This window comes from Pseudopodoces humilis, chromosome 3 (genome assembly GCF_049639895.1).
Source record: "Pseudopodoces humilis isolate 2021_Gansu_Grassland_sample_001 chromosome 3, ASM4963989v1, whole genome shotgun sequence".
In the NCBI taxonomy this organism is placed as follows: Eukaryota; Metazoa; Chordata; class Aves; order Passeriformes; family Paridae; genus Pseudopodoces; species Pseudopodoces humilis.
This window is the reverse complement of record NC_142202.1, coordinates 98,662,892-98,687,538: the sequence shown is the minus strand read 5'-3', so window position 1 is coordinate 98,687,538 and position 24,647 is coordinate 98,662,892. Positions and strand designations below refer to the sequence as shown.

The 24,647-nt window shown below is 36.5% G+C and overlaps 1 protein-coding gene across 4 annotated transcripts in view; it reads left to right on the top strand.

Moving 5' to 3' along the window:
* KIDINS220 (kinase D interacting substrate 220) overlaps window positions 1–24,647 on the top strand; it is an 81,243-nt gene that overhangs the window by 17,195 nt on the left and 39,401 nt on the right. For all 4 annotated transcript variants that reach the window (XM_088052799.1, XM_014251440.2, XM_005521879.3 and 1 more), the window contains exons 8-22: window positions 29–226; window positions 2,160–2,258; window positions 4,585–4,683; window positions 5,334–5,432; window positions 6,390–6,567; window positions 7,072–7,236; window positions 8,585–8,764; window positions 9,115–9,280; window positions 10,170–10,321; window positions 12,668–12,957; window positions 16,175–16,315; window positions 16,964–17,207; window positions 17,400–17,488; window positions 18,473–18,617; window positions 20,141–20,303. In XM_088052799.1, the coding sequence (XP_087908925.1) occupies window positions 29–226; window positions 2,160–2,258; window positions 4,585–4,683; window positions 5,334–5,432; window positions 6,390–6,567; window positions 7,072–7,236; window positions 8,585–8,764; window positions 9,115–9,280; window positions 10,170–10,321; window positions 12,668–12,957; window positions 16,175–16,315; window positions 16,964–17,207; window positions 17,400–17,488; window positions 18,473–18,617; window positions 20,141–20,303 (2,408 nt within the window). The remainder of the gene's footprint in view (window positions 1–28; window positions 227–2,159; window positions 2,259–4,584; window positions 4,684–5,333; window positions 5,433–6,389; window positions 6,568–7,071; window positions 7,237–8,584; window positions 8,765–9,114; window positions 9,281–10,169; window positions 10,322–12,667; window positions 12,958–16,174; window positions 16,316–16,963; window positions 17,208–17,399; window positions 17,489–18,472; window positions 18,618–20,140; window positions 20,304–24,647) is intronic.

Genomic DNA, 24,647 nt, shown 5'->3' with positions numbered 1-24,647 from the left:
CAATAAAATCTTTTGGTTTTATTTAAAGAATTCTATGACTGCACTTATTGTAGCAGTGAAGGGTGGCTATACTGACTCAGTAAAAGAAATACTGAAAAGGAACCCAAATGTAAACCTAACAGATAAAGATGGAAATACAGCTTTGATGATTGCATCAAAGGAGGGACATACTGAAATTGTGCAAGATCTTCTTGATGCTGGAACTTATGTGAACATTCCTGACAGAGTGAGTCAATTTTCATCATAATTGTCATTTTATATGTATATATAGTTTATGTTTTAATACCAGTGTACGCAGATTTGTAAATATGTGGTTTTTCTGGCTTTCTAATTTTTCTGCCATCTAGGGGTATTTCTGTGTATTGCTCTTTTAGAAGTATGTTAGGTGGTAAATATTGCTATGTGAAGGTAAAGGATAAACTACTGAAACTATTTTTCTTTGAGATGCTTGAACTGAGACCATAGGGTATCTGACATACCTGTAACATTAGACTAATACTGAAGTGATCTGTAGGTTTGGGGTGGGGTAGCGCTGCTAAAACTGCAAACCGTGGATTCTGTAAAGGAGGATGTATTTAATTCAGCATGTACATCTTTTGCAATGAAACTTTTTACTAGAAAACGTGCATATATGGGAGGGAGACTTCAGCTCTGGGTTAAGAGATGTAAATGTAACACTATGTGCCTGACCCATACATGCATTGCTCGGTAGAGGTGTGACATGAACAGTGCCCAGAGTGTGAATCTGCTTGCTGGCACCTTGGGATTTTATTTGGTTACTTATACAGGTGCTTTGGACTGTCTGCAGTGCCCTCTTGATAGTCAGGAGTTTCTGAAATGTCAGAGACAGGTCAAGCACTGCAGCCTTAAGGCTGTAGCTGGTTAGATACCTAAACTTAGGTGTCTCTGTCAAGGTCAGTGACTTAGCAGTGATACATTTCTGAGGCTGCATTCCCAATCCCTAAGTTGGATTGCTTGGGGTTGCAGAGAATAGAGGAAAGCTTCCTAATATTTGCCTCATAAATTTAAAAGGAATTTTGGATGCATTTTCCTGTATTTCAAGTGTTAGTGCATTTCTCAGATGGCAGTGTACTGAGCTACAGTGTTGCATGTCAACAAAAAATTTGACCTCAGGCACATATCAAAGCAAACTTTAAAAATTTTAAAGAAAATATGTTGCAATCCCTCTTAGCACCTCTTCTGCCATGATGTTCTACAATGGTCTGCATTTCTGTGCTTTCAGGAAGGAGAAATTACAGCTTTCAGCACAGCTGACTGCATTCCAAAAATACACCTAACAATGAGTACTCTTAGTTTCAGATGCTAGAGTAGGTTTTGATAAAGAAAAATTCTTGATTTGCAGCCAAACCAAGATTTAATTGATGGGGCATTTCCTATTCTAAGCTGAGCTCTCTGAGTTCTGCACCTGTTGTTTTGCTATACTTTTATCTATTTTTCCTGTTTCATCATAAAAGACGTACTAGGCAGTTTCAGGAGTATAAGGTAATTTCTGGAATTTTGGCATGTCCTTAAGTGTGTTAAAATCAGAAGCCTTAAGCACAATTCTGACTTTGTTTTATGTATATACAACTCCATTTACCACACCAAAGTATTTTTTATTTTGATCTGAGATAAAATCAGCCTTTTGTTTTTTTTGGTTTTTTTTTTATAATAGCATAGTGTATGTAAACAAGATAGCAGTCAAATCTGTACAAAATAGGGATAAATTTAATCAAAATTCTTGAAGAGCTTTTGTCAGCTGTGAAACATCTCAAGGAGACAGACAGTATTCTTGTCTGATTGTAAGTGGTTATTACTATGAGTGTTTGGTCTTCCTATTAACAGAAAACAACTGGCTTTTTTCATATTTATTATTAATTTATGCTGGTTTTTTAGGATAGTGGTTTAAGCTAGACCTATTTATGGAGTGTTTATTTTCCTGAACAATTAAAAAAAAAGTCCAGATTTTTTTCTATTATATACTCATTTTTTCTGAGATAGTTTTCATTTTTGTATCTTTTTTTTTTTTAAATGAGTGGAGATTTATTAATGTAAATAGTCATAATGTATATTTGCAAGCTATAATCCATTCTCTGTTGCACTTCTTGTTAGTAAATAATATTAATTCATGTTCAATATTCTTTCACAATTTTTTTTAGAGTGGAGATACAGTGTTGATTGGGGCTGTTAGAGGTGGTCACGTTGAAATTGTGAGGGCCCTGCTCCATAAATATGCTGATATAGATATCAGAGGTCAGGTAAGTACAACAGTGTAAATGTTAGAGTAATTCTTAAATAGGACATGAGTTTGTATACCAAAGAATTGTACTGTGTTCCTGAAAACAGGGCTTTAAAGTCTGCTCTGTCTACTCTGTAGGAAACTCGAGTTCCATCAAACAGTAAAATACATCAGGTTGCTGTGCAGGTTTTAAGATATAAGATACATATAATTGTAACAGCTTGTTAGCACAGTGAGTTAATTGTATAATGGTTGAAAAGAAAAAGGTGTAAACTGAATTTACTTCATCTGCACTTCTGAATATGTTTAAAATAATGACATACTTTAAAAGATCCTTAATGTAATGATTTTAATAATATTTTAAATAGAATATCAATGAAATGTGATGCACCTGAGATTATATCTGTTGTAAGAGTGTTTCTGTCACTGTGCTTGGTTGGGTCTTGTCTCCACCAACTTTGTGTTGCTTTCTGTTAACACTGTTGTCAGTGCTTTCCATGTTTTCTACTTAGCCCTTCTTTCTTTTTTGTCCTTTTAAGGTTTTAGATAGATTAAGGTATTTACTCTTCTACTTAAGGCTTTACTCTTCTACTGGAAGCTCTCTCACTTAGCATAGTACTTGTTTTATTTACAGTGAACTTGCTTTCTTTTGCTTGAAGCTGTTCCAATCACTCTGTCGGCACATGTGTTCTGCCAAGTTTGAACACAAAACTAACTAGTCACTGAGAGCTGCAAAGGTTCAATCCCTGCTGCTGTTGCAGAGTCTCTCTGAGAAGCCAACAAGTTTTTATTTTCAAGAAAAAGTAGCATTTGGATCTCTTCCTCTAACCTGCCATTGGCAATCTGTGTGTCTCAGCTTCTGGCTGTGACATGGGTTTGAAAATCTGAAGCTTTTCAACATCTTGCTATGACTGAAGCAATACAGAAACAGGAGGAGGATGCAATGTCTTTGGTAGCAGGGAAGCTTGTGACTTCTGTCAGTGTGAGGTTGCTTGAGTGGCAATTAGCAGTGCTTGATCTAGAGAATACTTCTGTGGCCTTACAGGAGGCACAGCAGGAGTCAGTACCATCGGGGCAAGGTTCTGGCTCTGCACTTCAGATCATAGATTAGGACCAGCAGTATCAAAATTGGAAGATGGATGCTACTTCCCTGCTGGGAGCAACTTCTCTGCTGTTTGGCATTGCAGCACCTGCCTGGTGGCCAGACCTGTTCTGGGGAGATGTGTTGACTGCCCAAATTTGTGACATTTCAGAAATATTGCTGAGTCTTGTCCGGCCTTCCAGCAATGGTGTTCCTTGCCGATCATTCATTCATGTGGTCACTAGCTGGTGGATTCCTTCAGCAGATAAAACATGACTAAAAGACTGAGAGTGAGTGTTGGAGCAGATGAGGGCTCAGGTGGTGTTTCCCTCAGCCCTTCTGGGAGGGGGAAGGACCCAGCTGGGAACATCTGGCAGACCTGTGCCTGGCTGTGTAGCTGATGTACAGGTCACTGAAGGACAGTGAAGATGAAACCCAAGTGATTGGAGAGGAAAGAAATCTTAGTGACTGGAATTGCTAAACAGTTGAGAAAGGCTTTAAACTCAGTTTGCTGTAAGCCCATGAGTGGAAGAGAAAGAGCTGCAATGGAAGAAGCAAGCAAGGTAGAAGGCTGCAAGGGGCACTTGGAGATTCTTGCTTAGAAGCAGGTGTGTGTTCAGAGGCTTTTCTTAAGTGTCTGTATACAAATATGCATCAAATAGAAAGAGTCATGGTGTAGTCACTAGGCTACAGAAAGATTGCATGTGTGAAGACTTTCTGGGGTAGCACACATCCACATATCACTGGGGGGAAAAAAAGATGACAGAAGCAGATTTGCAGCTATGAACCTTCCCCCAGGTTTACTGATAAAATATCTGGCTATTCAGCATTCTGGTACTTTGTGTTGGCTTTCTTGTCCATCTACTTCTGCAGCTTCCCAGCTTGCATGGCCTCTGAAATAATAGTTGTTTTATTTCATTAGGTAATTTCTATATTTGAGTTAGAACTGAGTATTTACATGAAGTTTCGGAAACTTTTTTGAGACAGGTTTAGTCTGCTTGCATTGTTAAAACTTTTAATATATTTCACAAAGGTTTTCAAAATAGATTATATTCCCTAGCCAAATTTTCATCCTCCCCTCTCAGTTCTATTGTTGTGCCAATTAGATTTGTTGACCTTTCCCTTTGCCTTGAGCTGTACTAAAAATTGCTGTATTACATGCAATTTTCAATATACAATGATTGTACTTTAAATACTGTTTTGAAAATTAATCCAACTAAATGAAAATACTGTTAGTGTTTAATTATCTTTTTTTTTTTTTTAGGATAATAAAACTGCTTTATATTGGGCAGTTGAAAAAGGAAATGCTACAATGGTGAGGGATATCTTGCAATGCAACCCTGACACTGAGACATGTACCAAGGTAACAATTAGAATTTTAATTGAATTGCTTTTTTTAACATCTGTTTTTTCCTCAGCTCTTACATGATGTGAAGATCACACCAAATTCAGTTTTTGTGAAGTGTTGGTATGTTGAACACGGTTATATTTTTTTTTTAAATAAGGCTTCTCAGCAGCAGTAATGTTCTCTCTATTGATAAATATGATTTGCTGTTAAATCCTTGACTGCAGGGAACACATGGATTCTTTAGTTCAGCACCACTGACATGACCAGGAATAAGGAGTAAAGAGCAGGTGCTACTAAAAACTGGGCAAAGAGGTTTCTGATATTACTAGGCATGAGTTCAGGCATGTGCAGCAGTAAGGGGAAGAATAAGAGAAGTAATTGGCATTCAATGAATGAAATATTTTCAAATATCTTGATTAAATCTGAATTTTGTCTTTCTCTATTTGACACTATTATTGACAGAAATGTATTTTGTTCTTTGATTCTAATCAATCTAGAAAAGTGGGTACTTTTTCACAGACATAGGTGCTGAAGTGTTGTTGCATGCACAGTAGCATATTTAATTATATTAATTTTTTTGTTTTAATTTGTTACCCAATCACTATATTTTTTCTTGGTTTTGGGCATAGAGAGATCTTGATATTAGTCCTACTTTTCCATTTTAGGATGGAGAAACACCACTTATAAAGGCAACCAAGATGAGAAATATTGAAATAGTAGAGCTTCTTCTGGATAAAGGAGCTAAGGTCTCTGCTGTAGACAAGGTAAAGAATATTTGTTAGTTTACTTTAGTATATTTAATCATTTTAGTTTTGCAGCAGGATTTTGGAGAGAGCTGTTGAGGCTAATACAGAAAGAGAGCTTTTCATATGCTTAATTATTAAATAGACCATAAGACTTAAATGCTTAGTCTCCCATATGCTTAATAATTAAATAGATCAGAACAATTAAGTGTAAATTTGTTTCCACCATTAGTAAATTGTTGCGTTTTGGTTCGTTTTGTATTAGGGTGCTCTTAACTTGAAAAAAACATCCAGGCGAGGAATAAAGCTTTCACAGATAAAGCAACTAATTGTTAGTACACTTGAAGAAGAGCATAGAAAATGGTTATTTGTCACTAATGTTAATTTTTGATTAATAGACATTTAACTAAAGGATGCCAAGGACAGATACAACTGATTATTGCTGTGTTTTTTTGTATTACCTACTTGGACTGCAAACCTTTTAAATACAGGAACATTTATTTAGTGCTTTTTAAATCTCTTACTATTATATTTAGGGTGAATAAGTCATAATATTGATTTGATGCAATAAGAAAGCTTTTACTGGGAAGTTTTTGGGGAAGTCTGAGCAGACATTGAAACAATTCTAACAAGCGCCATCTCTTGTTCCAATCAAGTCTCTGAGTTTGCCTGTAGACATTTGTTTCTACACAGAGACTACAGCTTTCATGAACTTTAGCATATTAATATAGGCATTTAAAAAAGAAGGCAGTGTCTGAGGTTTAGTGTTCTAAGACCTGCTTTTTCACATGTCTTCTCTGAAACATTTGTAATGCTTTTTCAATGGGAAAAATGCTTGCTGTAAGGCACTGATGCTTTTGAAAGTGCCCTAAGATTGATTTCAGGGAAATAATGCTTCTGAAACTATGTTGAACATATGGTCTGTCTATAATCTTAGGAATTCATGTTAGATATTACTAGCTTTTCACTTAATTGCAGAAAGGAGATACTCCACTTCACATTGCCATTCGCGGAAGAAGCCGTAAACTTGCTGAATTACTCTTAAGAAATCCAAAAGATGGTCGATTGCTTTATAGACCCAACAAGACAGGAGAAACCCCTTACAATATTGACTGTAGCCACCAGAAGAGTATTTTAACGCAGATATTTGGTGCCAGTAAGTATAAGTTTGGGGTTTTTCTAATCACTCATATATTGACAATTCAGTTTATTCAATTGGTGAAGTGTATCTGTGGCTACAGATTTTTTTATGTTTTAATGTTGCATCTAGTGGGAAGGCTTAAAAACAATCAGTTGGCAAAAAGCCCCATTACTCTAAAAGCCTGGCAAGGTCAAATGTACCTTTTATTTTGGCTTTAGATGTTGGATACTCTGTGACTTCTGTTGATCACTTTGTTTTTATTTGGATCTTGTTTGTGTAGGAATTACTTTCTCTGGCTTCCTGTGGTTTGGGATCTTGAGTCTTGTAGTAGGCTTTAATAGTTGTGATAATTATGTATCATTTATGTGGATGATTTAAAATTCCTTTGAACAGCTGTTACATGGCAGGAGTATATATACAAATATGTGTGAATGTGTTATGCCTTTATGTATGAAAATTGTCATATTGAAGATGCCCTCTCTTAGGGCAAAGTTGTGTAGCACGGTATTTGTGTTGCAGGACACTTGTCTCCCACGGAATCTGACGGTGACATGCTGGGCTATGATCTGTACAGCAGCGCTTTGGCTGATATTCTGAGTGAACCAACCATGCAGCCACCCATCTGTGTAGGCCTGTATGCACAGTGGGGAAGTGGAAAATCTTTCCTGCTCAAGAAACTGGAAGGTAAAAACCAGGTTTAGTCTTTTCAATGCTTCCAATCTACCTATGAAAAGCATCACATACTAGTTTTTGTGAGGGTTGTTGGTCCATGTAATGTCGTATCTGGTCTCATGTTTCTATGATGAAAGGATTTAAATTCTACTGTGGTCAGTTCATCCATAGATTGCTTTGTTCATTTATACAATGTCAAGGCAGTCTTTAAGTGCTTTGTCCATTTTCCTCTGAGTTTCCTGCAGCAGTGAATCTACCCTTTAGGTACTGCAGAAAGTCTGGCTGCCAAAATATGCCTTTCTGGGCCCATTTGTGTGTCAGATCAGGTTCAGACTTCTTCTGCTGCAGTATTTTTTATTGTGCATCCTATGTGTCTTTTTATTTTTATTGGTTAAGAACAATTATCAAGCTGTTAATATTTTATTCTCTGTAGTGTATGTTCTTTGCATCTAGTTTTCTTCCCCTCTCCTGTTTCTTACTTTTGAGTTTTTTTGAACTTTCTGAAATGACAGAGGAAGGCAAATGCAGTATATGAAATAAATGAATATTTTTCCTGGTGGAAATAGGCATCTTACTTAGTTTTAGCATTTTCTTATAGAGATTGTTTTTCTGAGATGTTTCAATATAATTCAAAATGGTTTTGGTGTTTCTTACTTTTGGTGATTTCTCTGTTAGCCAAAATGGGATCTCTGCATTAATTTTTTTCACCTCATGTTCCATGTCATAAACAAAAAACGTGTATATTTTGACTGTAATATTTATTGCTGATGAGCTCTTACTCAGTGTTTTCTTCCTGTTCCTCTTTCCTGTTTTTATTCTGGGTTGTGTATCTTTTATTCCTTGTGTATCTATTATTTCTTATTCTGTAGAACCTAAATAAGTTCCTTCAGGAATTCCTGTTTTAGTAAATAAGAATCAACAAACAGAAATAATACTGCAGCCTTCACATTCTACTCTTATATATGACTATTTGAGGAACACAGTCCATGCTTCAGTGATTGAGATTTTGGGGGTTAGGTGGGGTTTTTTTGACAGATACAATGGATTTATTTTTCTTAGTGTCATAAAATATATTTTACACTTCTGAAGGAGGACAGGAAATGGCATGACTTTTAATATAGTTTCAAAAGTAGAAAATCTGCAGCAAAGATCATGAGTATTGTGTATTTCAATGTTTACATTCATTGCATAAATGAAAACTTAGGGTATTGCACTAATGTTTGAAGAATTCATGCATCATTGTCTTTTTTTGGAACAATAATCAGGATAAGTTATATGGTCTGCTGAAAAAATTCTTCTAAAAAATGATCTGTTCTTGAGTGAATTTGTATGTTAACTGGTCTTTGTCTTTTTATTTTAGATGAAATGAAGACTTTTGCAGGACAGCAGATTGAACCTCTGTTTCAGTTCTCCTGGCTTATTGTATTCCTCACGCTTTTGCTGTGTGGAGGTTTGGGTTTGTTGCTTGCTTTCACAGTGGACGCAAAACTTGGAATAGCAGTGTCGCTCAGCTTATTAGCTGTTCTCTACATTTTCTTTAGTAAGTCTTATATGGAATTCATTAAGGTTTTAATCTGTTTCTGGAATTAAGTATTGCTTCATAGATAGATATGCTTTGCCATTCAGAAAAAAATAGTAAATGGTTTTGTAGACAATAAGACCCCTTTGGGCCTTTTGTTTTGCATGTAATTTGTGAGAGGGCATTCTTGAGAACAAAGAAGGATTTTATTAATTTCGTTGTGTTACTCTTACCCTTCTCATTTTTACCCTAACTGCTAAAAGTTCATAACTTTTTTTACAGAACTCCATGTTTTATCTGATCAATTTCATAATTATTTCAGCTGTCAATGTTGACTGAATTAAAACTATAACATCTTTTTAATATTTTAGCTGTAATTTACTTTGGTGGCCGGAGAGAAGGGGAGAGATGGAACTGGGCCTGGGTGTTAAGTACAAGGTTGGCAAGACATGTTGGATATTTAGAATTGCTTCTCAAACTCATGTTTGTGAACCCACCAGAACTACCAGAGCAAACCACTAAAGCTTTACCTGTCAGGTTAGTTATTTCATTTATTTACTCTTGAGTAATCAGTCAGGCTCACTCTGATACTTCTCAAACTGTGCATATTATTATGCATGTTTTGCTTCATATGAAAAGTTGTTGAGATTCCTGTTTGAAAAACAGTAACCCTAGAAGATCATCAACTTTTCAGTGTGAAGAAGATAGTAGTGTTCTCAAGAAAAACTGTCTGCCAAAGTTGGTGAAAGTTAGCGATTTTTAGGATTAGGGGTTTGGGCTATTGTATTAATGAAAATTCATACCAGATAAAATAAGAATTTTCTGGTATAGCTTATTGTGTATTATGTATGTTTAATTTTTGTTCCACTGATGACTTCTGTTAAGGTTTGAGGTTTTTTTTCCTGTGTGTAAGCAGAATGTCAGACTGTTCAAAGCTTCTAGTTTATCTAAAACCAAGAAAATTTATGCTGTGTGTTTGAAAATTTCATTTACTTCTGTCGTTTAAAGACTTCTATTTTAGCCTCATGGTGCTTTTATGTGATCTTGTGTTTCTGTAATTTTTTAATCCTCTACAAATATTTAAAAATAGATCAGAATGAAGTTTTGAAAATATTTGTCCCTGTTATGTTTTGGCATCATAAAGGTGTTTTCATGTTTTTACTGCCATCTGAGGTACTATTAGTGAGAATTTTTAGCCTTTTAAGAAATCAAGTCTTAGAATAGGAAGTGAGGCAAAGAAGAAGTTGATAAATGGAGAAGAAGTAGTTAAATTCCATGTAGGTTTTTTAAAAAAAATTAGTGTTTTACTTTTTGTACCACTTAAAAAAACTTAAATACAGAGATGCAGCAAGACTTTTGTTTTAGTTGCCAGAAAATATTTAAAGTTTTCTGAAGTGTACAAAATACATGTTTTTTTCTCTTTCAGATTTTTGTTTACAGACTACAATAGACTGTCCAGTGTAGGTGGAGAGACTTCACTGGCTGAGATGATTGCTACCCTCTCTGATGCATGTGAAAGGGAATTTGGTTTCCTAGCAACAAGGCTATTTCGAGTTTTCAAGACAGAAGACACACAAGGTTGTTGTTTTTTTTTTTTTTACCTGAATGACATTTCTAATTATTCCATTTCAGTGCACTGTTACCAGGGCTTCTGTTTTTTGCATTATAAGCTCTTTTTAGAAATTGTTGTAGCCATGCAGAAATTCATGAAGAAGGGGAAACTCTTTGTTTGGAGGAAAAAAAATGTCCTGTTTTATTTGCTAAGCTTGATTTTATTCATATAGTAATACTGTGAAATACACTTTTCAGAAATGTCAGTGGAAATGTATATTTATATTACATCCTTACAGATGCAGCATATTTTCATAACAATTAAGTCATTCTGATTGAGTCAGATAAAGGAAAGTGTATGTTTTTGTGTATTGCTACGAGAGGTTTGTTTAGTTTATAGATTTTAATTTAAAGCTGTTATGAGTGACCACTACTTATTCTTGGAAATAATAAATGTGTAGAACATGTTGGTCAATCCTATAAACTGCTGGGAGTAAGATGGGATGAAATGTATGTACTTGATCCAAATGGAACAAGTTTTTTTGTTCTGTTTCATCTGTAGATTTCTAGAAAAATAAATATGCAGAGAAGAGTATGATATTGTGAAGACGGAGTTCTTGAACTTGACTTTCAATTAATTGAGAACTTATTTGTACTTTAAGTTTAGTATGTGTCAGTTACTTCTCATTTATTTTTGTCCATAAATTGAGGAATCTGTCACCTCTCACAAATTGAAATTTAGACTGTTCTGTCCTGCAGAGGTTGGAAAAAGCATGCTATGTTTGCTATGTTCAGCTGTGTGCTGAACACAATTTACTCCTCATTGTTATTTTTTCATATTCACTAAGTGCTCTTTATGAAAGGGATGTGTGGATTTTTCCACCTTTTTTTCTGTGTTAGGTTCTGCAGTTCCTCTCCTTAATCTCAGTGAAACAGCTTTCATAATGCTGTAATTTCTCCTGAAGTTGTCTTTGGAAGGGCTGTGTAGTGCTGGCTTCTCGTGATTATTTGCAGTAATCATCTTTTCCCTTTCATTTGTAATCTTACACTCTTTTGTATTCTTTGCTCTGTTCCCTTCCTGTGCTCTGCCTAATTATATAATTGATTTTTTAAAATTTATTTTATCTATTTGGTGATTTTGCACATTCTCTCCTTTTCTCCAGTTGTTTACAGGTCCAGGGTCATAGGTTTATTACCTCTAGATGTTCACAGAAATTCTGTAGAGGTTTATTTTTAGCCTTCTGTATCTTAATTTTTATGTCTGTAAACTTGCAGGCATGCCTCTTTCAGTTGTCATTTCCTTGTTCATGATATTTAAGTGTCTCTCTAATCCAGTTCTGTCTCTTTCTAGTAAGAGGATGTTTACATTTCTACTTATGTCTAAAACTGAATCTAATTATCTGAGTTGTTCCCCTTTGTTTCTTGCCTCTCACTTCTGTCATGCATTTCTGTTGCTTTGTCCTGCAGCACAATCCTATGAGTCACTTATGCCAGCAATGTGAAAAACTCTTGCAGCTCATACCTTGGTGTAGAGAATGATATGGACCACATATAAACCTTGGGTATTCTTTCTGTGTAGCATATTAAAAATTTGATTTCCCCCCTGCGGTTCAAATACTGATTTTTAGCTGTCATAATTTTGCTTCAGGTCATTGCCATTCTGTCCTTTCTTATCAACACATGTGACCAGAAGAGAGCAATTTTCTAGGTGTATCACTAGATCTATACAGTTCCTAAACGCAGAGATTATTGCTTTGTAAAATGCTAATCACTGATTTAGCTGTGCTAAACTCCAACTACACTATTTGCTTTATTTCTTATCGGTCCACTTGAAGTCAGGAGCTCTGTACTCTCCTCTGGGGCCTTTGTGAATTGTCCAAACCATATTTGCTGCAGTTTTCCCATTCGTGTGTGTTTTTGCATGCAAGAAAGGATGGCCTCAGGTTGCAGCTTGCAATTTTGGTTTAGTTCTTCAATAGTACCATTACTGTTAGATTATGTAAATACCAGGTTCTGGTTAAAAACTTAAGTAGTTCCTGCACTGTTGTCCTACAGTTTATTTACATAAATACACTTTACAGAGAAATGCCACAAAAGGGGTGATAGCACTTACACAAAATTGTCATTTCCATCCAGTGTGGAGTTCATGAAATGATGAAAATAAACTGAAGATTAAAGGAGTATCTCTGCTTCATAATTTCCAAGAATTTTGGCAAATAATAGATTTTTTTTTTCCACTGGTTTGTGACTGGTAGTAACACTGCAGTAAGCTTTTGTGCCAGTCAGTGTTTTATGAGAAGTATGCAAGTTAATAGATGCACTCACCTGTCATCACATTGTATGTTAATTCTAACAGCAATACTTGTTTCCTAGGTAAAAAGAAATGGAAGAAAACTTGCTGCCTCCCATCCTTTGTGATTTTCCTCTTCATCTTGTCTTGCGTTGTTTCTGCGATCGCCCTGTTGGCAATTTTTAATGTGGAATCAGCCAACATGACAGTGAATGTTATTCTCATAACAGTGACCTGTATTGTTGGTTTGGCTTTTTGCTTGAATTGCCGCACATGGTGGCAGGTGATGGATTCAGTTTTGAATTCTCAGAGAAAGCGTCTTCACAGTGCTGCCTCCAAGCTTCACAAGTTGAAAAGCGAGGGGTTCATGAAGGTGAGCATTTATATGAATTGGCCCTTAAAAGGAATGAAACAAACCCCCAAACATGGAACATCATTAAGTTGAGGCACCATTAATTTAATCAGGCCAAGTCTCACAACAGGAGAATGAGAGTTGGTGAGTTTTTACTGAATGGAACACTTCTGTGCTGGAGGTAATTTTGCTTAGTATATGAGATCTGTCTGCTTAATCATAAATGTTAAATTTGGGGTTTCAGTTTTCTGATTTTATTTTTGCTGGGAAGAAAGTACTTGGAAAACAATTCTCAATTACCATTATTTAGTAAAAGCTTATTTTAGATCATAGGATTAGAAAGAATAACATCGAGAATCTTCTAAAGGTGTAAAAACAAGCCTAACTTTATCTGTCTGCAAGACCTTTTTGCTAAGAAAGGAACTGTAGCACTGAAAAAGAATTTCACAACACTCCATGTATTTAATGAAAAATGGTAGAAAAATACTATTGTTTTGCTGGCCTGTATATATAAACTGATAAATAAACTCTTAGGCTGTTATCAGATAAGGTGTATGCTCCTATTTAAAAGTAAAATGTAACATCGTGATTGTTAACTTTGTAGATTACAGCCAATGTATTGTTAAAAATCTGTTGTACAAATATTTTTCATATGGTCATAGAATAGTTTGAATTGAAAGTGACCTTTGAAAGGTCAGCCAGTACAATTTCCCTGTAATGACCAGGGATGTCTTCAATTAGATCAAGCTGCTCAGAGCCCAGTGCAGCCTGACTTTGAATGTTTCCAAGGATGGGCATCTACAACTTCTTTGGGCAATCTGTACCAGTGTTTTACCACCTCATTTTAAACACACTTCTTTCTTATATCTAACCTAGATTGACTGTCCTTCAGTTTTTAAAACTTGTCCTCTTGTAAAAGATCCTGCTAAAAAGTTTGTCCTCATGTTACTTACAGGCCTCTTTAGGTACTGGAAAGCCACAATATACATGTTCCCAGAATCTCATCTTCAGGCTGAATAATCCCAATTCTCTCAGCCTTTCATCACAGCAGAGGTGCTCCATTCCTGTTGACAAGAGCCAGCTGAGCCTTGGCCTTCCTCACCATATCCCCTCACAACCAGACTGTGTCCCTATACTCTTCCTAGTATACTTGTGCTTGCTTTCACTTCTTGGTCTTTGGTTTGGCCAGCAGGTCTCTACTCAGCACAGCCAGCTTTGTCTCCCTTGCCAATTTTCTTGTACCTGGGGATTACAGGCTTTTGTGTTCCATGAAAAGCATCCTTAGAAGATCTGCCAGCTGTGTTGTCCCTGTGGGCAGTTTTCCAGGGGATCTGTTGACTATCTCTTTGAAGAGCTAAAAGTTTGCTTTCCTAAAATGCAGCGTGCTGACTTTACTCCTTACCCTGACCCTCAGGACTGCGAACTCCACCAGTGTGTGATCACTGCAGCCCAGGCTGCCTCCAAGCTTGTTGTCCCCAGTTAGCCCACTTACATTAGTGACCAGCAGGTCCGGTGTTGCTCCCCTTCTGGTAGGTCTTGTCTGTTACCTAGCTGAAGACGTTATCCTCCATGCATTCCAGAAATCTCCTGGATTGCTGGCAGCTCATGACAGTACATTTCCACATGTTGGGGTCATCTAAGTTCCCCAGGAGGATACAAGCCCATGAGGATGACGCCTCCTGTAGCTGGGACACAAAGGCTTCATCAATAGGCTCCCCTTGATCAGGCCTGTTACAGACACAAACCACAAGGTGTCATTTATTGGTCTGGTCCTTGCAGATTTTTGTGCACTGACTCTACCAGTTTATGGCTGCTTCTGAGAAACATCTCTTTGTGACCTCTCTGTCTCTTGATGCAGAGGGTAACTTCTCCCTTCCTTCCTCTCCTGTCCCGTTTGAATAGCCTACAGCCATCGACAGTTGCACTCCAGTCATAGAATTCATCCACCAGATTTCTGGAATGGCAGCTGGATCATAGCTTTCTAGCAGCATGGTGGCTTCCAGCTCCTCCTGTTAGTTGCCCACTCTGTGCACTGGATAGAGGCACCTCAGCTGGGCTGTCAGCCATTTTGCCCTCTTAGAGGAACACTCTTTAATTCCTTTGATGTATTTCAGTGGTGTTTTCCTGTTTGCTTCTGTTACCCCAGGAGCCTCTGCCTCATCTCCATAAGACTTCCAATTGTGCTCCAGAGTAGCCATCACATCTCAGATGAGAGCTCTCGTTAGCACTGTATCCCTCTAACTTTGGTGTGTCATCCCACAGTTTGTTATGAGCAAGACTGATATTATCCACCTCCCCTGTCATGTCTTGTTGGAAGCTCTGTCAATTAAACCTGCTGGCTCCTTGTCAAAGGCTCTCTTTGCCCTTTGAGAAAGGTGAATCCCTTCTGATGCCAGCATGCCTGGTGTTATGCTTTTACGGCACAGGAGACCTGATTGTGTCTTGGTACTGTGTTTCTTGACAATTTTTTTTTGAGTAGTATTTATCTGACATAACTTCAGCCTTTTAGGAGTTAGGTTCACCATTTGCCATCAAAGAAGCGAAGTAGGTATATCAGGAGATATATTCATATATATTCATCTGTTTTATGTCATCTTATTGTGCACATTCTAATGAATCTACTGGTTAAGAGATCAGATCTTAATGTCTACCTGTTAGCTGCTGAAGCTAGGGTAGGCAAATTCCACCTTTGTTTCTATGCTATGCGTGGTTGTTACATGTGTAACAATGTTGAAAAACTTAACAAATCCTCAGACTGCATTGTCTTGAATAGCAATGACTGAGCATTAGAGTAATAGCATAATGTACTTGACTGGAAGGCAGATAGAAAATTTTGCTGTGCATTTTATGCAAAGCAGTTTTTGAGGACTAGCTGAAGATACAAACGCTCTTATTTACTTCTGAAATAATGCTTTACTATGCATAAATATGATTTTCTTAAATAAAATTGTAATGGATTTTAAATAAGGATAGTTTGTTGTATCAAAGTGGAATATATGTTTCTGCTGTACGTTTTTGTTCAAATGGGAAATGAATATGTTGGAAGTAGCATTTTAGGACTTTTCACTTTGAGTATTTGTAAGTTTATTCTTGTAAACTTACTGAAGTATTTTTAGGACAAATAGCAAGCTGCAAAAGGAAATATATGTATTTTTAAGTATATGTCAGTTTTTAAAATATATGTCAGTTTTAAGTATTATTGTGATGTCTTTTCCTTCTTTGTTTTTCATTTTTATAGGTTTTGAAATGTGAAGTGGAACTGATGGCCAAAATGGCAAAAACCATTGACAGCTTCACTCAGAATCAGACAAGGCTTGTTGTAATTATTGATGGATTGGATGCTTGTGAACAGGACAAGGTTTTACAGATGCTTGATACTGTGAGTTGGATCATTTTATAAAGATTACCTCTGGATTATATGCATGATCTCTTCCACAGATGAGCTCAGATACAATTGTCATATGTTTTCATATGCTTTCTGTAAATAGAAGGCTGTGTTGTAGTAATTGAAATCTGTGTACAGTGGCATAACTATAATGCTAAGAGTGATGTGTTTTAAAACACATTTTAAAATGTGTTTAAATTTAAAAAATTAAATTGCATGTTAGTACATGCAAAGTACAAAGTTTGAAAAAGTTTGAAATAATCAAATATAGACTATGGAAAATAAAAATTCTGTTGAAACAAACTTAAAATGGAGAATTTTTCATATTTACCCTTGAAGTTCTTTAGATGAAAAATACTTAAATGCTGAATATTTGTGGGGGGCTGGAACATTACTGCATCCTTGGTGACAACTTCTACTGTAAATTTTGCTGTTAAATTGTGCCTATTTCTAACTGGATAAGTTCCTAATGTTAGATATCTCATGTAGAGGAAGCTGACATCTCTATACATCTATACATCTCTTGGCCTGTCAGGTTTATTCCTTAAACAGAATGAATATAAAATGTTGAGCCAAATGTTCAAATGATCTGCAGCTACTGTTAGTTGTTACTAACAAGGTGTACTGTCTGCTTTTCTACAGGTACGAGTCTTGTTTTCAAAAGGCCCCTTCATTGCAATTTTTGCAAGTGACCCACACATTATTATAAAGGCAATTAACCAGAATCTCAACAGTGTTCTACGTGATTCAAACATAAATGGCCATGATTACATGCGAAATATTGTCCATTTGCCTGTTTTTCTGAATAGCCGAGGGCTTAGTAATGCAAAAAAACTGATGGTAGCTTCAACAACCAATGGGGATATTCCTTATGCAGATAATGCAGGTAAGGTTATGAAGTAGAGTTTTAACAGCATTACAAAACCAAAGGTCCAAAATCTGGGTTTTGGAAGGAAAAAAATTCAATTAATAAATCTTACTTAATTTAAATAATTAACAGATCATTAGTGTTACTTTTACAGGTCAGGAAAATATATATGACTAGAGAAAATGCTTATCTTTGTTTTCCTTTCCATAGGATTGCATGAAGAGGTTGACAGGAGAGTTTCTCAGAACAGTCTTGGAGACATGACCAAACTTGGTAGCAAAACTGCTCTCAACAGGCGGGTGAGAAGGATTTTTAGTCTAAATAGAGATACTGGTAAAACCTTTTTTCTTTTTTGTTTTCTTTTTTCAATAATATCAACTTGGAAGACTTATCAAGCCATTCTTATTAATTTTTTATAAATTATGAATTTTTTATAAATTATCCATGTAGGAAAAGTCTGCTCTTACATCAGTGGACTGATGCTCTGTCAGAGAGGAAGAAGTTTGCTTGCTCGCCAAAGTATTCCTCTCCACAAAAAAATTAAATACAGTTCTCTGTGAATGCTGAGGTGATACAGCAAATCTGGTAGGGGCTATGGTCTGTGAATGTGTCTATATTTTGTATTTTTTTTTTGTGTAAGCCAGGTATCAGTTTGCAGGTATCAGCAGGATGTTGCAACAAGGAGCAGTAATTAGGTAAATCAAAGAATTTCAGATATTAAGTACTAGACTTGTACTGCAATGTCTACCACATTTTTTTTCCTGCTTTCTCTTCTTTCATCTTTGTATAAAATCACAAACTGGTTGAATAAAAGGTATCTAGAAAGTTGTGAGAAGCGACACAGAATCTGAGGAATCTGAGGTTTTTGGACTGCCATTGGTAGAGACTTTGGGAATTTTGTAGTAGAGGAACCTGATGGTCAATTTTTACATGAAGTTAGTAAATGAATAGTACTAACCCTTTGGAGAGACAGTAGGAAGAGATGACGGAAATGCTGAAAGTACTAACCTTCTTATAAAATATTTTGCTATGTCACTCTATTTTGACCTGTCAGAATTGATATGGAAATAAAATGTGTAACTCTTACCACTTGTTGGCTTCTATGGAAATAATGTTCAGCGTTACACAGCTAAATTAGAATTAAATTCTTGTATGTTTGATATTACCTGTCTGCCTCACAGACTTACTCACAAAGGCTCTAACTTGATTATCAAGTAAAGCTGAAAATACATAAAAACTTTTGATACTAATCAGTATTCCTTGGGTTTTTGTTTCATTATCAGGATACTTACCGAAGACGCCAGATGCAGAGGACCATTACCCGCCAAATGTCTTTTGATTTGACCAAGCTGTTGGTTACAGAGGATTGGTTCAGTGATATCAGTCCTCAGACCATGAGGAGGTTGCTAAATATTGTTTCAGTGACAGGTAAGTGTGACATGCTCATGTGCAGTAAACAGGATTGTGTTTTGGCTGCTTGTAGTTAGAAAATCCTTCTGAAGCAAACTCTTCCAGAATGTAAGAAAAAATTATAGACTAATTTATATAGAATTTGAATGAAAGATACATAATATTTGTTGTTTCATTGACTTCAGTTGGGAGAAAAATGATTCTAGTCTACATTTTTAGAAAATTTTATAGTTTTTGATTTTGAAACAGGGTAAGAAAATTACATTTTCCTGTAGGGTGAACAAAGATTTCACTGATGACATCTGAAAAAGTAAGCTGTGAGGGGAAAACCAGATATATATCCTGTTCATTTTTGCTGAGTATTTGGAGTCCATTTTCCCTAAATGATTGTGTGAGGCTGATGAACGCATTTTCTCACTTGTTTTTCTTCAGCAAAACACAGTCAAGATGTTGGTATCTCTGAAGTTTAAAAACTGGAAATAACTAAAAAAGGGCATTTGGAGGTTAAATAAAAACAAGTGAATGGGGAGTGATTATTTACTGTCTTTTCTGTTGCAGACACTAGAAGGCACTGGGTAGCCCTACAGCTACCCAGAACAAAGAAATTGAGTTACTTTTCGCGCTGGGTATAGTTAAGAGCATAAATCTGCAACAGACCTCAAATTCTGGGCTAATGTTTTAAATAAGTGTGCTGTCTCTTAGCTTGTCACTGCAATTTGTAGCATGTAGCCTATCTTGTTTTGGCAAATTATAGTGCAATTATGAAAGTATAACAAAATCACAAAATGTTAGTTGTAAAATTAAACTTAAAAAAAGACCTTGCAAGGACACTTTTAGTTAGTACAATCTGTGGTTAGACATGATTTCATAAACAGCTTTATGAACAGAGCCTTCAGTCTGTAAGGTTACCTGTCATTACAGATATTAATAAAGGAATTATAGAAAATTTGCTGAAACTTCAAATGCGTAAGTTGCAGCATTAACTTTTTCTGTTTTTTAAAATAACTTTATTTGTAATTTATACCTTGCCTTACTTACTCAAAAAGGTGCTTTTTTATAGCTTTGAATTTTACTATATTGGCTACTGAAGCTGGCGGTTGTATGCTTAACTGGTTTTGACCACATTTCATATGCCAGTGCATAGAAAATCTATCAATGTATTATTAGCATGAAATTCTGTGTTTCGATGAAGAAATTAGTGCTGTGTGAAATTCTTTATTTAATTTTATTGAAGTAAATTAAGATTCACCAGTAGCAGGATGATAGTAATTAGTGTTTAACCTCTAGCTGAAGTTGACAGTTTTGGAGAGTTTTGTATTTTGACCAGTATTTGCAGCGATTTTTATTAGATTGTAAAATGGTATTTTTAGACGCAACTTGTGATAATTGTGAATTAACTGAGCGAAAAACATAATAGCAGGAAGTTCACAGATCAGATAAAAACAAGGTAACATAGCTGTTACATTGAAGGGAAAAAGGGTATCTTTCAAAAAGGAGAAAAAATCCTCTGTGTTTTCTTTCCTCCTTCCTTGTTCTCTTAGGTCGTTTATTGAGAGCTAATCAGATCACATTCAATTGGGACAGACTGGCAAGTTGGATCAATCTCACAGAGCAGTGGCCATATAGAACATCATGGCTCATCCTGCATCTTGAAGAGACTGAAGGTGTTCCAGATCACCTGACTTTAAAAACCATCTATGAGAGGTAGTCATTATTCTGGTAATGGTGTGTACTTTCATTGATTAAAATAGTGACCATTATTAATGATCACTAGAATAACATGGCTTTCAAACATTTATCAGGTTGTAATCTAAAATTCCCACAATCTTACCCTCTTCTGCTAACTTAAAAAAACTTCTAAGTGAAGTTGCTTGAAGTGCATTGCTATTTGATGCACCATGTATGAATAAGTACTTTGTATTTAAACCAAAGAGAACTGTACAGGAATTCTTTCACAGGCAGCTAGTTGTACTTTTGTCTCTTGATATTCTTTTCTTCTTTACCTTGGCCAAGCTACAAGTAGGGTATTTTTTCCACTTCTTTGTTAATCTGAAATAAGCCCAGCAGAAACTGGCCTTACTGATAAAAATCTCTGAAGGTTTTGTGCTTAGCAGGTGTGCTATGGCAATGCCGTGTGCTGCAGTTAAGGGATGTGAAAAAGAGGCCTGACTTTCTTAATTTCTGCTACAAGTTGCTATCCAACAGAGCTGTCCAGGTATTGCTACTGAGAACAAATTGCCCCATGTTGCTAGTGAACATCTCTCTCCAGAACCCTCTGCTTAAAGGAAAGGATTTTTGGATTGTGACCTGATGACAGTGGGAGGAATGGAAGAGAGAAGATGTGACTGAGAGTGGGGTCTATGGAAGAAAAGCAGAATCTGAGAATCAGAGTCAGGGAGAAGAAAGAAAGGTTTGGCTTGGATAAAATATAATTGAGATCAGATGAAAAGAACAGCTGAAGTAAAGAGAGAAGATCGTGACTGATCGAACAATTTACCAAAATATCTTGAGATTTTGCAGGGTCCAGGGGAATGAATTTGGAGAGAAAATATTGGAAGTGTGCCCTGCACTGCAAGTCAAGGAATAGGAGATGAACTGTGTGAGAATCTGGGGTGGGCCAAGAATGGTTGAAGTGTTGAGAATGGAATTAGGATTGTTTGGGAAAGATTGAATGAGTTGTATTAGGAAAGAAAAGTAGAAGTGCAGTTAAGATCTGAACACAGAAATCCCAAGAAGGTAAAGGAACAAGGTTAGATTGATCATGATGAGGCTGAGGATTGAAGACAGATGAAGAAGGCAAGCAGTAGACTGAAGTGGCTTTGAGCTGGAAGATGGTTTTAGAAATACCAGACTTCACAGGTAAATTAAGTGAATGATTAGAAAACACTCTCCTCTAGAGTATGGCATAGTTTTTGGGTTTTGCATTTCCTCTGTGAGTATAATTACCTGTGAAATCAAAGGTAAAGCACTGGGAGCCCATCTTTCCATTGTGCATTCACACAACTAAGTGTCACAAATGCTTATGTGATCAGCTAAGTACAGTAGTAATTCATAATCATCAAGAGTTCCCTTTTCTGTCATGCTTTTCATTCAGACTTCTCTTTATTTAGATTTCTGTATGGCATGTTTCACAATTTTATATTTTCAGTATTTATCCAACAAACTCCTTACAGTTTTCTGATTATTGGCATCTACAGTAATAAATCACTTTGGGTTGATGGAAGTCCAAAGCTGTCTTTGAGACATAACAATGTTTGTCTTCTGATAAACCAGAGGAGGTATTAGAGACTTGATTTATTCTCATAAATGGGTGCTAGCAATTCCAGTATTAATGGATGTTAAATTGTAGTAAAAGAAAACGACATTTACAATTGAATGTGAATAACTTATTTGGCTTCTGAATTGTTTGTTGTTAGCACAAACACTTGAGCTGCTGATGCTCAGTGCCAGCTGGAGTGTGTCATGGTTTATTAGTTAAGATGTGGAGGAGATTCATGACTGCTGCTATGTTGTACCTCTTGCTATGCAGGTTGTCTGGAAGTGATACAGCCATTTGAGTAGACTGCTAGTTCATAACTGACAATTACAAGTGTATAGGTAATTCTGTAGTGGTGAAAACCAGAGTACGTAATGGGAGGAAACAGTGAAGAACCCTGTACAATGTATTGGAAAAGGGAAGGTGATCAACATCTTTTAAGGAAAGCTGTTTGTATTCTACCTACAATACCATAAAAACAAGGAAAAGGAAAACAATACTAATATTCAGGATTTTCTCTTTAGCAGAAAATACCAACAGGATATTTGATATGAAAATTATAAAGCTAAAAGTCTTGGTTTATTTAGCTTCTTAGCAGTTAAAAAAAAAAAAGTCTTCTAAAAATAATGTTGCTGTGTGCTCAGGAAGAGAATTGATGTCTCCCAGCCCTTTCTGTTGAACCCGTGTAAGGAACTAAATATATAACTCTCCCGAAGTACTGACAAAGTTGAGGTCTCATCTGTCTGGTGATTTGGGTGATCGTCTTCACCATATGCTGAATGTGAAAAGGTCTGTGTATTCTGCTCTGGGATTATCTAGCTCTCTAAAAGTTCTGTTTTATCCAAAGTAATCATTTCTGCATCATTGCTATTCATTTTATCTGCAACTGTTTAAAGTTACTTGGCTCAAATAACTGTTGCACTATCATTTCAAAGTTAGTTCCTCTTTTAAAACTTCAGTTTTCTAAGTTTTATTAGTTTATAGAGCAGCTTTCCCATTTGGAGTCTCATAAATACATACCAGATTTTGGTAATTATGTATCTTGTTCCTGTACTCCGTTTATTACTTGTTCCCTGCTTTTTATTCTTCAAGGATTTTTAAAAAATACATTGAAAGTTTAGATCAGAATCAAGAATATAGTTTTCCTAGTATTGAATAGTTTGTGTCAAGCTACTTTTTATTGTGACACTGCAGTCTTAGGGTTGCTGCTTGGACTCTGTCTTCGCTGAAAGGAATATTGTAGGTTCTATGTTGAATTTAAGTTTCACACTTGATCGCATTCTCTGTGTAAGGAGAATGCTTTGATATTGCAGTTGCTTTTCCAAATTTGAAAATACCATGTGTTAAAAAGCTTTTGAATCACCAGGATTCCCTTGCTGTGAGAACTCTCCATTGCCTTACCCCCTGCTGCAGACGGTGCGCAGCAGAGAGTGACCCCCCTGGACTGATCAGTTACAGCTCCTTTCATCGGAAGAGTTATGGCAGATGATCGGTGTGTGCGCTGACGGTGTGACGGGGGCAGCTAACCCCTTGTCCCTGTGTCCCCCGGGGCGGGCTGTCCCCGGCCGTGTCCCCCGGGGCGGGCTGTCCCCGGCCGTGTCCCCCGGGGCGGGCTGTCCCCGGCCGTGTCCCCGGCAGTGCGGGGATTGTGCAGCGCGGTGCGGTGCCGGCAGGTGGCGCTCCCTGCTCGGCACAGCCGCGGGAGCGCTGGCACCTCAGCCTTGGCTTTCCGTGTTCCCGGGAGAAAGCGATACTTTCACAACACACAGAAAATACAGGAAAATGAAAAAAATCCGGGAGTCAAGCACTAAGAAGCAAAAAAATAAATATAGTCTTCAGTTAATTCCCCTCTATGTAGGCACAATGATATATGATTTCCATGATTATATGCTATTTTGCCTCCATAAGATTCCCATCTTGTAATGTCCAGAATTTAATTTTTCAAACTGTAGTAAAGGAGAATGCTGTTTTCTCTCACACTGCAGTGCTATCTATTGAAGTTGAAAAGAATACAATAACTAAAGTAGGACAACTAAAAGATGTTCCACAGCTATTAGTCAGAGTTTCTGTGATGCTGTCCTAGTCGCCTCTGTAGTACCTTTCACTTGGATAGTAATTGTGCCTCTGTGGGGAAGTGGTGTACAGCTTATGGTTCTGTAGGCTGATATTGCTAAGTACTCAGTGTTCAGAGATATATCTGGAGCTACTGGCTGCTCTGCTTTCAGTTGGTGGAGTATTCCGAAAAAAATGCATACCTCAATTTGGTAACTAAGTAAATATGCTTATTTCTTTGTGCTTCAATTTGTCATTAAAAATAAAGCTAACTAGTATATTCTTATTATGAAGGCTTGTTGGGGAAAGTAAATTTGTCTTTTTCTATGGATACTGTGAAGAATATCAAAGACTATGATGAGTACGAAATCAGATCTGTCAAGAGAAATGTATCTTTCCTGTATCATCCTATGCAGAGATGAAAAATCTGCTGAATATTATATTGGGAACTTTCGTCCAGGGTCCATAACAAAAAACTCAACAAACAAACAGAAAAACTACCCTCACAAAAAAGCACACCAAAACCAAAAGAGCACAGACTTCCCCTTCAAAACAACAACCAAAAACAACAGCAACAAACCAATTAACCAACCACAAAACAAAAGAAAACCCCCAAAAACAAATAAACAAATCACACATAAAAATAAGACCAAAAAAACCCCCACAAAACCAATTACAAAAAACCTAACTCAAAACAGAAATTAAAAAAACAACCCCACAACCCCCTAAAGAAAATTAGG